This window comes from Apis laboriosa, unplaced genomic scaffold (assembly GCF_014066325.1).
Source record: "Apis laboriosa isolate Shangri-la unplaced genomic scaffold, ASM1406632v1 scaffold34_cov151, whole genome shotgun sequence".
NCBI lineage: Eukaryota > Metazoa > Arthropoda > Insecta > Hymenoptera > Apidae > Apis > Apis laboriosa.
Window position 1 is genome coordinate 755,023 of NW_025222928.1, and position 15,915 is coordinate 770,937.

The following is a 15,915-nucleotide window of genomic DNA, read 5'->3' on the forward strand; positions in this document are numbered from 1 at the left end:
CTTCTAGCATTAAATCTAAAATAAAATGTAATTATTTAATTATGTAAAGAAATAAAATTATACAGTTATATTTGATTAAATACTTTTATGCATGTTCAAAAACTATACTGTTTTATAAATCATATGAACAAAATTATTTTATGAAATTATGATTGAATATTATTACAAGATTTTATATATTAAAATTTATAAATCAATAAAAAATTTATAATTATTTAAAAAATTCAATAGCATATCATACTTTATGTACTTCAATTAAAATAAAAATATACAAATTTCAATTATAGTAAAATATTCTTTTAAACAAAAAAATATTTTTAATTAATCTAATAAGTAAATGTAAATTATAATATAAATTATAAAATATAAATTAATTATATATAATTTATATATTATATAAAATGGATATGTATTAATTAGTTAAATCACAAATAAATTAGAATTTATTTTTTATTTCTGTTTTATATTTTATAATTTAATATTAAGCAATATATATTATGAACATGGAATCTGCAACATGCAATTTTAAATAAATGGAACATACAATTTTAAATAAATCTAGTATATTTATGTATATTTTTGAAATGTATAAATAATAGGAAATTGATAAAATATAATTGATAAATATTTATTTAGTAGAAGGATAATAATATACAACATTAATTATATATTCAAAGTAAAAACCTATAATATATTGCTATAGAGAACTTGATCAGATTTTTTTATATTTACTTAAAAATTAAAATGCTTTGTACAATAAATTTTGTAACTGAATTTAGTATTACAATGCAATTTCCAAAAATTATTTAATTAGAAATTAAATATGCCTGTAACACCATTCCTCAGTCTCTCTTCATGTAGTACTCCTCAGTAGTTCTTGTTGGTTGGTATCTCATTTCATGACTTTTGGGTTCACCAGTTTTAATGTATATCACATGTATAAAATTGTATACATATTGTGTACACTAAGTGGCTTGAGAATTCTGTAAGCATATCATTATATAGTATTTTAATGTTTATGTACATATATTTGATTTACAATAAAATATTATTATAAGTTAACTTACAAAAGAAAAAAAAAAAATTTTCTTAATATTTTTTTATAGAGAAGAAATAAAATATTATTTATTTTACATTATAATTTTAAAAAATATAAAATTATAGACTATATTAATTTTATAATAAACATATGTTAAATATTTTATCCTTAAAATCTTCATTACTGAACCAATAAATAATATATTTATATATTAAAATAGTGAATAACTATAGATAATATTAACTAAAAATATATTATATACTTACACTAGTGATATAAACAAAGATGATTACCTTGAAATATTAGAAAGTATAGCAAATATTGAAATAAATTATATTAAAAATTTTTTTTTTATCTCTTAGATTAAATGTGTATTTTAAATTAAAAATATTTTATACTGTATATATAAATGTAGTTATGAAATCAATTTTTGTGTTTGTTTATTAAATTTTTAAATAACAATAATGATTTTTTATTTAAAATTTATAAAAAATTATGTATTATTTAAATTAATATATTAATTTTTTTATAATCATAATTAATAGAAAATAAATTTTGCAAATTTCAAAATTAAAAAAATTTATAATTACTATTTCTCATATAAAATTGTTTATTATTAATCTCTAATAAAAAAAATTGTATTGTATATCAAAATTTAAGATAACAATATTATTTAGACTAATATATTTGCAAAATTGCATAAATAATTTTAATATTTAATAAAATTTCTAAATTAATTTTTTTTAAAGTAATCTAAGAGATACATAACAATAAATGACAATAAAAACATCAAAAAAATTTTTTTTAATATTAAGCTGTAAAATGCCAATTATAATAAAATATGTCAATTATTTAAAATTCAAAAAAAAATTTTAGCAATAAAAGTAAACATTCGCAAAATATACATACTTATAATAACGATTAGACTCGTGAAATATGTTTAATTATATATATTATATACAATATTATAGATAAATAATCTTGATCAATAAATCTATATGACTGCATTACATATAAAATTGTAATTTTCTATTGAATTCAAAATTTTCGATATAAAATATGTATTCATCTCAAGATTTTAATTGTTGTTTGCATATAATATATATTTACATTTACATGATTATAAATTTTTATATATATTATGTAAATGTATATAATATTAAATAAATATTTATAGATAATGATAATATTTTAATTATAAAATAATAAATTAAACGATTAAAATCTTGAGATATTTGCAGTTAAAATAGATAATTTTACACAATGCATGTGACATTCCAAAATTATTGTATGATGCATTAAGTACTACACTGTAAAAATTAAGAAAAAATCTTATTAGTTCAGAAAAATAAGGAAAGGATTGTTTTTATTTACATATACAAAATATATGAGGACAATAAAAGCATTTCCCCTTAAGAAAAGAAAAAGATTATATAATATGTAGGAATTTTATATTTTCAAGTGTACTATTAATTTATACATATTATTATTGATAGATGTTAATGTTAGAATACAGAAAGCAATATCATTTTATATCTATTTACCATGTTTAGATGTTATTTTAAAACAAGAGAATCTTTTATTTTTGTAATCATTTTTTTATCTTGTAAAATAAATTATGCAATATATATAATTAGATTCAAATACTAACAGTTATTATTGAAATCAGTAATCGGAGAATTCAACTTGGACTGCAGGAAAGGACTCGAGTATTGTTGAAATGTAATCTGAAGAATGAAAATAGGATATAAAAGGATTATAAAATAATAAAAAGATGAATTTTTAATGATTTTATGATAAAATTTTTAAAGAAATTATTTTGTTTGTTTAAGATCTAAAAATCAGAATAATAAATATTGTATGATTTAAAATATTAATATATATTAAACGAAATCAAGAAATTTACAATAATTTGAAGAAGAAAATAATTCAGGTACAAATATTAATGAAATTTTATTTTTACTCATTTAATATATCATGTAATATTTAAATGCTGATTATTTAAAATAAATGTAAATATTATTATTTTGTTATAAAATTATTATGCAAGCATATTTTATTATATTTTTGAAAACAAAATCCAAGAAACACACAAAAAAAATTATAAATATATAGGTATACACAAACCAAAAAAATAAATAACCATTATAAATGCGAATATTATCATATTTATAAACTGATAGCCCTATTCTGTATAATATTAATATTAACAATATTTTAAGTACAGAACGCAAAATAAATTTATTGTTGAAACAAATGAGAGAGAGAGAGAGAGAGAGAGAGAGAGAGAGAGAGAGAGAGAGAGAATGAATACAAAATNAGAGAGAGAGAGAGAGAGAAAGAGAAAGAGAGAGAATGAATACAAAATAGGACTACAAGTAGAAAAAGAAAAATAGTAGAAACACGTGTGTTAAAAATGCACTTTGGATTTATTTTCATAACCATTGTTATCATTATCAGGAATATACTGTTATTTTTGTTATTATTAATATTTAAATAAATGATATCCAATAAAAGATTAATAATAAACTTATGATTTTTATCAAGATAAAATACTTTACTTTTTAATTAAAAATACACAAGAATTTTGATAATAATCAAATGTTTTGTTTTTAAATTTGTTGTTATGTATATATATTATTTAACTACTTTGTAATTTTTATTTTGAATTATTTATAGACGAATAAATTTGTATATTTTCAATATTTTGTCATAAATTCACAATGACTAATTAACATTTTCAAAAATATACAAAATAAAAATTAATATCTGAGCAAAACCTACAAAAGTAAATGGTCTAAGATATCAGTAAAATATATTACTACCTTTATACACTCCATATTTCATTATTAGTAAAAATAGAGGAGATAACTCTAAGGGATTTGTTATTTATTTTAATATATTACTTTAAAACGATAATAGACTGTTAACGTTTGTTAATTTTCAGGACCTTTCTTTTAACCAGGAACGGTAATATATACTTTGGTATATGTATGCTAAATTTATGTTTGAGGATGGCCTTGACAAGTTTCTGTTACACAAATTTTTAAAGGTATAAAATTAATCACATAACAAGATATAAAAATAAATATATGATTACCTGATATATGCAGTTTCATTAACCAGTTAAATCTCTGTGTAGAAATATTATATAAATATTATTTATTATATTTAATGTCTTCAGAAATCAATAATGCGATTCTGGTAATGTATCTTAAGTACTACTTACTTGTCATTACTTATATTTATATAATGAAACATGCATCTTAATGATTTTTGTTTGTTTATAACTCATGTAACATTTAATGTTGATTTTTTTGTAATTAATGTCATTCTATATAATTTCTATATAATTAAAAATTTTTAAATTCATCAATTCAAGTTTGGTCTTACATTCAAAATAATTTAAATATACATAATGTAATTTAAATACAAATATAATATTTTCTTAAGAAACTGAAATCAAGGCCTCCTTACTATATTCCTACTGCTTGATTTTTAAAATGATCTAAATAAAATATTGATACATAATTTCCTGGACATAATTTTTATGTATATACATATTATTTCTAAAACTAAATGATCAGTTTTTCTACTCTTCTAGCGCGTGACAAAATTTGAGACCTTTCAAAATATAGAATGAATAGCTATAAATTATACTTAAAACTTATTAAGGAAGAGCATGAAAAACTGATCTAAGAAGTAATTGTTCTGAGCGCAAGTTCTCTAGAGCTACAAAAATATATAATTGTTTATAGTAATATTATGCAGTTTTTATCAACATAGCAAGAAGATATGATATAAATATTCTATCAAGTGTTAATTATAATGAAAAACTAGATTTGTGAAATAATTTAAATTTATAAAAGATAATATTATTTTGATAAAATTTTATTATTTAAAAATAGAAAATAATCTTTTTTTTACATATATATATATATATATATATATATTGTAAAATATTTATATTGTATACATTACTAGAAAAAATATAATCAATAAATGTAAAAAAGTCAAATAATTTAAAATATAATTGGAAGATAAAGTCATAAACTATTTAAGTTTTATTGCATTAAATTTCAAAATTTTCACATTATCTAATTTTTCATAGAATATATGTATATTTGCATATGTTCTTGATAGAATATTTTTAAATCCTCTGCTTATAACTGTAATATAATATTTTTTTACTCCTTGGATGAAGAATTTATAAAATCCAACAATAGATAGTGATAATTATGAAAACCATCAATATCAATATTGATTAGAATTAGCTGTAGGATATACTTTTAGTTCATTTTTCACATTTTTTTTTTCAAATTATATAATTAAATATATCAAGAAATATCTGTCAGTGCTTAAATATTGTTTGAATATTAACATTTGTTAATCAGTTTACAATCTATAATATGTTTTCAGAAAGGTGGCAATACAAAACAAATTATTTTTCTTTTTTATATTATTAATTAATTTTGTTATTTAAACCTTTAATATAACTGATAAAAGAAATATGTTTTTTTAATAATAATTATTAATTATGAATACATTTTTTTAAATATTTTTTTAAATAAGTAATTCCAAATGCAAAATTAACATTTCTTATTATCATTGGATATATAAAATTATTTAAAAATTTGAAATATAAATTATTTACTTATTTTTTTGAATGGGTGAATGTATCAGGATTTTTAAATATAGTTTTAAACTCTAATTTATTTTTACCAACAATAACGCACTGCAAGAATGTAAGATCTGCCCATGTTTTGCAGATTTAGTTTAGGTAAGATTCCCTTATAATATATCCTTCCTTTATAATATATCAGTGTACTTCTCTTGCAAGTTAAAAATGAATCTCTTTTTACATTAAAAGAGATCAATAAAATAAACGTATTTCCAAACTTCTGCATCGTTATATGATTATGGAACATGTCTAATGATTACAGTTGTACATTTGATGCAGTATACAAAAAAGTCAAAGGTTAGTTATATCGAAGGGAAATCGTATCCAAGACTTACACTATCCGCTCGGCTGGGACATACTTCTCGAAACACTTGTTCAATGAAAGGTTGTCTAGAAAAAAAAAAAATATAATAATTAATTTTAAAATATAATTTTATAAATAATTCTATTTAAATATAATTATAAGATGAAATTCTAAAACAATAAATGAAAAAATGAAATTCAATTTTTGAAATAAAATAATAGATTAATTTTAATATCAAAAACATTAACTTTAATATGAGTTTATGTTTAATTTATCAATTAAAATGAAAAATATAATAGAATAAAAATATAATAATTTATAAATATACATACTTGGCTGAAAGACCACCACCAGGCGGAAGATTAGGAAATTCTTGGTCCACAAGAAGTTGTAACAGTTGCAAAAAATCAAATTCATTTTTATCCTTTTGTTCAGCAACTATTTCTATAAATATAATAAAAAATTATTACAATTTGTTAAATAATTAAAATTATTTATAACTTAATTATCATTATTTTAAATATCTTTAAAAATATTATCTACTATATTATTAAAACATATTGTGCATATACTATCATATTTGTGCAGCAAACATTTGATCAATATTGTTTAAAAAAATCAAATGCACTGTACTTGATATATGGTAAAAATTTTGATTTGCTTGCTTATAACTTTATTATTTTATAATATATTGTTATTGAAATAAATGATAAACACATAAAATGACTACAAATACATGCATCTACTTAGGACTGGAAAAATTAGTGCTTTCTTACATTTCTTATGGAAATCTTGGAAACAAAATCCGGTCTTAAGTAGATACATTGGTATCTATATTATTTGTATATAGATTATGTAGAGAAATATGTTTTTAATAATCCTATTAGATTTATCCACCATTGGAATTGTATAATCTTATGTAATATATATATATATATACACACATACACATACACACATATACACACGCAAATATGCATACATATACATATACACATAAAAATATATATATTTGTTGCAATGTTCCTCCATAAGAAATGCATTATTAAAAAAAAAAAAGATACAATAGGTAAAATAGGTAAAATATTTCTAAATTTTCATAAAAAAATGTTCACCTACCTGTAATAGCTTTTAAATATATTTGAAAAGAGGAACAAACAACTTTTGAATAAAAATTTTACTTACAAAAGAGTTTAAAAGAATACCAACTCCAAGGGTGGAATGCATTTTTGAGTAAAAATAATGATTGATGTTAAAAGAGTTTAATTTTAAAAGAAAAACAATTAATACAATTTGACAGCACACACAGAAAGAGAAAATTATCATTACATATAGATGATATATTTATAATTTTGCTATCTGTTTAACACTTTAAATAAGAAACGCAATTGTTAATACTCTAATAAATCTAATAATACTGTAATAGATTCTATATTGATAGTATAATTGATAACATGATCAAAAATGCTATACATAGTATGTGCTTACAATATTTTAATGAATATTAAAATAAAAGTTGTATCAAATATTTTTTTTAGATTTACAAGTACTTTATATATTTTAAATTCACACACACAAAAGAAAAAAATTCTATTAAAATATAATTATATCAACAATTAAATATTAAAAAAATTAAAATTTATTCATACACTATATAAATAAAGAATTAAAAATAAAGACAAAAAACAAATATATATTTGTAAAAATAAACCTTCATCTTTTACTTGAATATTACTTATTGATCTTTTTTTTTTATACTGAAAATATTTTTTTATATTGCACAAATATGACAAATAGAGTATCAATAATAAATGTACTCATTATTTTAGTGATATACACAATTTACATAATTAATTATATTATATATTTTTTATAATTTTATCTGTTAAATTATATTCAGTAATTATAAATACTAAATTTATAAGGAATAATATTATAATTAATTATTTAAAAAGTATTAATTAATAAGTCATATAATAAAATAATTCATTGCATAAGAATAAATTTTTGACATTTCTTAATGTAAACATTTATATATGTATAAATATGCATACATATATATGTATGTATATGTATATATATTTTCTTCAGACAATTAGAAAGATTTAGAAGTATTTAGAAAAAATATGTGATATTTACTATAAAAATATTTTTATCATTAAATAGTATATAATAAATAATTGATCTATTAAGAATATTGTGTTATAAGAAGTAATGATTTGTTAAAAAGATAAACAATGTATCTTTATATTCAGATTAATATCTATAGAAATATAATGTTATATTTTAATATTTTCATTTTAAGTTAATATATTTTATATATGAAATAGAAGATATATCTAGAAGATATTTATTTTTTAAAAATATTTAAAGATATTAAAAAAATGTGAATCAAAATTTGAGTACCAAACTTGTAAGAAATACAAATTTGATAATATATTTGTACTTGTAAGTTTTATTCATACTATAATGATTGTATTTTGAATTGTACTAAAATTTTTAAATAATATATTTAAATATTTTGCTCTACTTAAGAGCTATTAGAATGTCAAATATGTGTATGATATTGTGATTTTGTATTAATGCAACAACAGAGAGAATATAATTGATGTGAATATGGAAATGTGAATGAACCTTTGATTCTCCTTTCAATGGCCATTTCAAGCTCTGCTTCTTTTTTCTGTGCTTCTGGACTTGGTTTTGGAGCAGCAGGAAATGTTACCAAAACTATACTCATGTTATCTCTGCTACCCTGCAACAAATAAAAATATATAAATCTGAAAAAATATTTTTAGTTATTAATAAAAAAAAATAAAATTTACAATTTAATTAATATTATTTATAAATTTGATAATTATTAAACATATGATTGATATATGTATTAATAAAACATATATTTTTTATATTATATTGATATATTATTATATATTATTAATCAAATATTATAACTAAAACTATTATAATTAAAACTATTCAATAAATACATAAAAAAAATAGCATACAACATAATATATAAATAGATAATATTATATAAATAAAAAATAAAATAAAATATGTAAATAAAAATAAAATATTATATAAAACTTAACATATATTAACATATATTAAGTAATTGTAACTAAAAATTTATGAAATGAATGATTCAATATATAAATTTAATTATATTAATATGAAAAATAATTTATTTTTTTGAAATCATTTATTTATCATATTATCATTATTAAATACTAAGATTAAAATTTAAATTTTGAAACAAATGAAAAAATAAATAAAAATAAAAATATATTTTTTAAAATTTATATATTTATATTGACATATCTTTAGTAATAAAAATTTATGATAAAAAAATACACATAAAAAGTTTTAGATATCATTACCTTATATAGACAGGTATCTATGACCTGGTTCGTAACTGCTTCTAGGTCATCTGTAAGCAACAGCCTTGAATGTATAAAATTACATAGATCTTCGTTGTTCATAACATCCCAAATACCATCACATGCTAAAACTAGAAATTCATCATGTTCATCGTCTCTATCTCGAACAAATATTTCTGGTTCTGGAGACACTAACTGTTCACAGGGGCCTCTATCTTTCAAATTTTTGTACTCATAATCTCCCAATGCACGAGATACAGCTAAAGCTCCATTAACTCTTTGAATCATTACACTACCACCAGCATTTTGAATTCTTTCTTTTTCAGCAGGTAAGACAGGTTTGTGATCTCTTGTTGAGAAAACTGGATCCCCTGCTCGACAAAGTACAGCTCGAGAATCGCCACAGTTAGCAATATATATGTTTCTGGGAGATATAAATGCACAAACAGCTGTAGAACCAGATTTTTCTGTTCCAGAACTCATTTCTGGTAATTCTCTCATTTCATCATCAAGTCGAAGAAAGCCAGAATGTATTCCTTTGGTAACATCTTCTGCTTTAAACTCTTCTGTTTGCATTATACATTCTAACAAATGTTCTGCACTATGAGCTGATACTAATGCACCAGCATGACCATCAAATACTGCAAAATAACTCCAATCTGAGAGACCACCTTTTAAACCAGTTATTGCTCTATGAGCATCTTCCATTTCCATTCTCCATCCTTGCATGCTGGCAACACCATAATGTAATCCATTGCCAGAACCATGTTCATTATATTTTTCTGTTTTTGGAGTATCCAAAAGTGCCCCCATAGTATTTATTTAGTAATTGCTATATTAGCTCAATCAATTTGTTTTTCTTTTTGGATATTATTTGATCAGCATCTTTTAACTGATCATTCAAATGACACTTTTTTAAGTTTTACCTAAAATTAAAATAAAAAAGATAAAGAAATCTTTAGTTTCTTATAGAGAATTAAGATTAAATATTTCTAGATGAAAATTTAAATTGGAAGCAAAAAAACAATATCACATTTAACTTATTGTATATATTATAATATTACTTAGAATTTCTCTTCTGATTATCGTTTTATAACATAAATTTATCACAACACTATTTTGTGTTATAATTATAATTTTAATTTAAGCAAAGAAAGAAGATAATTAAAACACAACATTATTCCAATATCTAACGTAACGTACAAGATAATCTCAACATACAAATATTTCAAACGAAACACGGTAACGTTTACATAAATGAAACATTCGAATTATATGCAACTACGTTCACTATATAATAATTATAGTAGCCTTATCAATGTTGTAAATTAATTGAATACAGAAATGGAATATTTCACGAGCGTAAGCTGTATCAGATTCTAATGAGAAATTATTTGGCAATGCCAAATTTTGCGACTAAAATAGTTTATACCTCAGTCTACATATTCGTGAAACTTACGTAGGAAGATCGTGACCAAATATCATCGTTATTTCGCGAAAATATATATGTGTAGAGCGTGGTATTGCTAATAGACTTGTTTCATATCACTATCACCATGTTCTTTTGCTAGGCTCAACACACAGAACCAACGAAATCGACTTGCATGAATGACGGATATACACTAGGTAAATTTCTGCGCATGCGTCGGTTATTAATAGTATGCTTTGTGGCGTCATAATCCGCCAATCAAAAGCCTACGATTTCCGCTCAAGCCTGGGTAATCATATAGGATCCTGAAGTAAAATTAACTCGCGCGCGATACTAGCATTAACTCTCACTAACAAGTATATAAACAAAAACATGAAGTTTTTGTCGATGATAAATTATACTGTCACTGATTATTGCGTTTATCAATATTGTTATAGTCAATAAACGCAGCTCATTTAAATTTCGAAATTTTATAAACATATGTATATAGTTTATTTTTTGAAATATATTTTAACGAATTTTTATTGGCTTAATTATAATATCGGAAAATTTATATAAAAAATTATATTCTATAATAATATTCATTATTTAATTAATATAATTTTATATAATTATATAAAATTATATAAAATTATCTATATATTATATAAATATAGATAATATATAGATATAAAAATTATCTAAATATTATAGATATAAAATATATTATAAAATTTAAAAAATTATTATTGTTTCTATATAAATTTTATTTATTTTTAATAAATTTTTTCTTAAATAAATTATTTGAATTTGTGTCAAGAAAAAATTCTTTTACTATTTATAAAAATAGATCTTATATTCATGAAATGTTACTATATAATCGTATATTTTTATAATAAAAATGGCGGGTAATAAAAGTACTTTAATTTGATATCTTACGATAAAAAATACTATGAAAAATTAGAAAATAATATAGAAAATATTGTATTATTTATATGTATTATATATATATATATATATATATAATTATATAAATCATATAAATGAAATCTTTTTTAAATATTTTATATATTTTACAAAATTGTATTGAAAATTATATTGAATATTATATAATTAATATATTTTATACCTATTTTATTTTATTCCTAACATATAAATAATTATACATAAAATATAAAAATAGAATATATTTTTTTATAATTTTAATAAATAATAATATTAATATTATTTTTTTAAAAAATTAAAATATATTTTACATTTTTATAATAATTTTTACTTATATATAAGAATTGTAAATATATAAATATTCAATACATATTTTTATAAAAGCAGTTTTTAATTTATTATGATTTTAACATAAAAAATAAACTTTTTAAATAAATTTCTTATTTGTGTTGCTAAAATAAATAAAATTAAATATACTGGTGAAAATGGATTTCCTATATACTTTATATACATAATAAGCAATTTATATTTAACTATTTTACATTTGTTACAAAGCCAAGATCCCTAGGAATCATATATTGTTTAACTGTTTCATCAGTTAATTTACTTCTAGCTTCTTGATGTGCAGCTATCAAAGGCTGTAATACATTAATTAATTCTTTTTTAAGTTCTCCTGTTAAAATTTCTCCACTAGTATAATCCTGAAAATTTACATATTATTAGTATTATATATATTTATATAATATAAAATTAAAAAATACATTTTCATTTTTATCAAAATTTTACTTTTCTAAGCTGTTCTAATTTTTCATCATCATCTAGAAAGAATCGTAACCATTGATATGCTATATCAATATTACAATTGCCACCTAATTGTCTATGTTCTTCAACAGTAGCTTGTCCACCTGAGAATGCATGTTTATTAACTTTATTTTTTATTTGTTTAGCAGTATCTGTCAGAAATATTGCAGTATTATTATTACTAGCAGACATTTTTGTTTTAGAGCCTTGTAAAGCAGGAAAGAATATAGAATGTAACAAAGCTGGTTTTGGATAGCCAATTTTTGGTGCAATATCTCTTGTCATTCTGAAATAAGGATCTTGATCTATAGCACATGGTATTAAACAATTAACTTTTGCATCTTTAAAAATAAAAGGAAATGTTCCAGAAATTGCTGGAGCAGCTTGAGTTGGTGGAAATGAAATTTTTCCAATAGGATCACTATCTCCAAATCCAAAAATACCTTTCACTTGATTAAATGTAACACTTCTCTGTATTCTAATCATGTTTTGATAGAATGCAGGATTATTTCCAATATGTTCTAAATTAGAAAAAATAAATGTATTCTCTGGTTTAAATCCAAGAGCAATAATATCTTTTGCATTATTATAAGATAATTTAATTGCATCTTCTATTTTTATGTTTTTCCATATTGCTTTTTCATCATCAGTCAATTGAATAACTAAAGGAACATGAAATACATCTTGCAGCCATTTACAAAACATAAATGGTATGAGATGTCCTAAATGCATAGAATCTGAACTAGGTCCTCTACCAGTATAAAGATAAAATGGTTTTCCTTGTTCATAAAGATTTAAAATAGTATTCATATCTCGATGAGAAAAGAATATTCCTCTTCTAAGAAAATGATGTGGTTTATGTCCAGTGATTTTCTCAAACCTAGCCAATAGTTCTTCATCGATTTTTGAACTTCCAAACTTTTCTGTATAATAAATAGAAATTTTATAGAAAAGAGAATGAGTTATTACATATATTTAAATATATTTATCATATAAATTTTATTTTTATTTTCTCTTGAAAGATACGAAGTAATTATGAAATTAAATTAATAAAATAGCAATAATTTTATTTTTTCATAAAAATATTTTTTAAAACTTTCATATAAAAGATATTTTTAGTGAAACTTACTAATAAGTTTATCGTAATCAATTCCGGTTTCATTTTTGGTTACAACATCCCAAGGTGTTACAATATCCTCCTCATCCGTTTTTCCATTTAACATTGATATGTCAATTTCATCTTTTTGTGTTGTCATTTTTTTAAAATTTTAATCACTTTCTGACTTTTTTTGTACAATTAAACAAAGATTTCTAAGATTTCTAGAAAAGTGTGTCATATGCTACATAAATATGGTTACAAATCAAGGAGGTTATGTCAGTATCTATATAGGATATAATTTCTGCGCACGCATTTACATTTTCAAGGTAGAATTTTCATTAATTTTATATTTTTTTTTACATATGCATTAAATGTATTATATTTATAATTTTAAAATAAATTTATATATTAATTATCGTATTTTTATTATTTAATAAATTGCAAAAATATATAATAAATCGTATTTGAATTATTTGAAATACCTCAACGTCATCTCCGATAATAATTGAGATAATGATTGTGATATATTTTATTTTCAAATTATTTATTAGGAATTTTTAATAAAACTATTTACTATTTTTGAAAGTTTTTTTTATTATTTCAAAATTTAAGATTAAATTATAAATTATTACTTCAAGTGATTTTTATCTAATCAATATATTAAATATATCTTTCTATACGTATATACAAAAACATAGACTTTTATATTTATTATATGCTTAATATCATATTGTAAATAAATTAAGAAATAAATAAGTATTGTGAAGAGAAAGTATAATAGAAATTTATAATAGAAACAAATTTAAAGAATAAATCAGTAGTTTATGATTTAATTAAAATTAGTAGTATGATTTAATTAAAATTTATTTAAAATTAGTAGTTTTGTTAAAGTAGTAGTTTTGTAAAGTTTTGATTTTTGTTAAAGTATTCATAAAATTAATTTTTGTTTTAAGATCTATAAAGAATCATTTTATGAAACTATATCAGTCATAATTAGTCGATAAATAAATTGAATATTAGAGAATAAAATGTTGTCAAATAGATAATAATATATCGATAATATATTATTTTTTTTTACTTAAATAGCAGAATAGTTTCACATAAATTTATAGTTTACAATTCTGTTTTTATTTAGATATATTTCTATATTTACAAAGAACGATAAAATATTATTTCATAAAAATATATCAGTACCTCTCATTTTGACAAATGTTCTTTTATTTGTACAGAACCTTGAGTACCATAGGGCGCTATTAATTTACAACTTAAAATAGAGCACACAAGAACGAACTAAGATTTTCATTCGTTTGTTCCTCCATAATTTACACAAATGGAAGACATTTCATAGAACGAATCATATTTAAGGAATTAAAGCTATGAAATTTGTTTTTATTATTATACATATAATTAAAAAAATGATTGTACATCATTTACAGTCATTAATACAGTGAAGCATTAATATTTATTTTTAAAAAATTTAGAAAATTATTTGAATTGTATTGAAAAAAAATTTAAATTCAGATGTTTATTGAATCAAGTTGTAAATTATCTTTAAAATTTTTTTATATGATATTGAGTTTAATGAATGTAATAAATTTATAGAAAGTAAATAAAAGACAAGTTTAGAATGCAAATAAAATTCGTAAAAATGAAATACGATAAATTTATGAATTATAAAAATTCATAAATTTATAAATTATAATTTTTGTTTAGAATTTTATTTAGAATTCCTAATTCTTATTTATTTTACAAATGTAAAACAATTAGAATTTTTATATAATTTATAATTTATATTTATAATTAGAAATTACTGAAAAGAATGAATATTTATAGAAATATAAAATTTTTAAAAGTAATTTATATTGATTGTAGTGAAAATTGAATTCATGCTGTTAAATTTATCTTTACTTTTTACAAACATTTTTATCATCACACATATTTTTTATTAATTGAATTGAAATGTAAAAGTTCCATCATAAATAATATCAATAATATGAGATACATATTCATATTTAAATGAATGTAGGATTTTAAAAAATTATATGATAAAAATAATTTTATTTCATAGAGAATCTTTTTGTGAACTTATATATGTTTTCAATATTTAATGATGTTATGAATAGTTGAAAGAATAATCTGAGTTTCAAGATAGTTTTCTTTTTCTTTTTTTTTTAAAAGTCTACAGTGGCAAAGCGACTTTTATAACAATATGATTTAATAATAAAATATGATGTAAAAATCAAAAATTTCGATAGAGATAT

The 15,915-nt window shown here is 20.1% G+C and overlaps 2 protein-coding genes across 6 annotated transcripts; both read right to left on the reverse strand.

Annotated features, from left to right (window-relative positions):
• Positions 1 to 614: 614 nt before the first annotated feature.
• LOC122715388 (protein phosphatase 1B-like) lies at positions 615 to 11,011 on the reverse strand. Of its 5 annotated transcripts, none has more exons than XM_043937547.1 (6): positions 10,861 to 11,011; positions 9,402 to 10,327; positions 8,659 to 8,776; positions 6,357 to 6,468; positions 6,056 to 6,110; positions 615 to 983 (listed from the first exon to the last, which is right to left on the reverse strand). In XM_043937547.1, exons 2-6 carry the CDS (start codon positions 10,212 to 10,214, stop codon positions 966 to 968), a joined length of 1,116 nt encoding a protein of 371 aa, XP_043793482.1. In that variant the 5' UTR covers positions 10,215 to 10,327; positions 10,861 to 11,011; the 3' UTR covers positions 615 to 965. The 5 variants fall into 5 exon arrangements, with proteins under 5 accessions (XP_043793482.1, XP_043793477.1, XP_043793478.1 ...); XM_043937542.1 differs by lacking the exon at positions 615 to 983 and adding an exon at positions 2,474 to 2,766; XM_043937543.1 differs by lacking the exons at positions 615 to 983; positions 10,861 to 11,011 and adding exons at positions 2,474 to 2,766; positions 10,605 to 10,756.
• A 1,162-nt stretch (positions 11,012 to 12,173) lies between these two features.
• Positions 12,174 to 13,929, reverse strand: LOC122714833 (tryptophan--tRNA ligase, cytoplasmic). The gene is made up of 3 exons (XM_043936528.1): positions 13,685 to 13,929; positions 12,541 to 13,478; positions 12,174 to 12,455 (listed from the first exon to the last, which is right to left on the reverse strand). Exons 1-3 carry the CDS (start codon positions 13,809 to 13,811, stop codon positions 12,288 to 12,290), a joined length of 1,233 nt encoding a protein of 410 aa, XP_043792463.1. The 5' UTR covers positions 13,812 to 13,929; the 3' UTR covers positions 12,174 to 12,287.
• Positions 13,930 to 15,915: the final 1,986 nt, after the last annotated feature.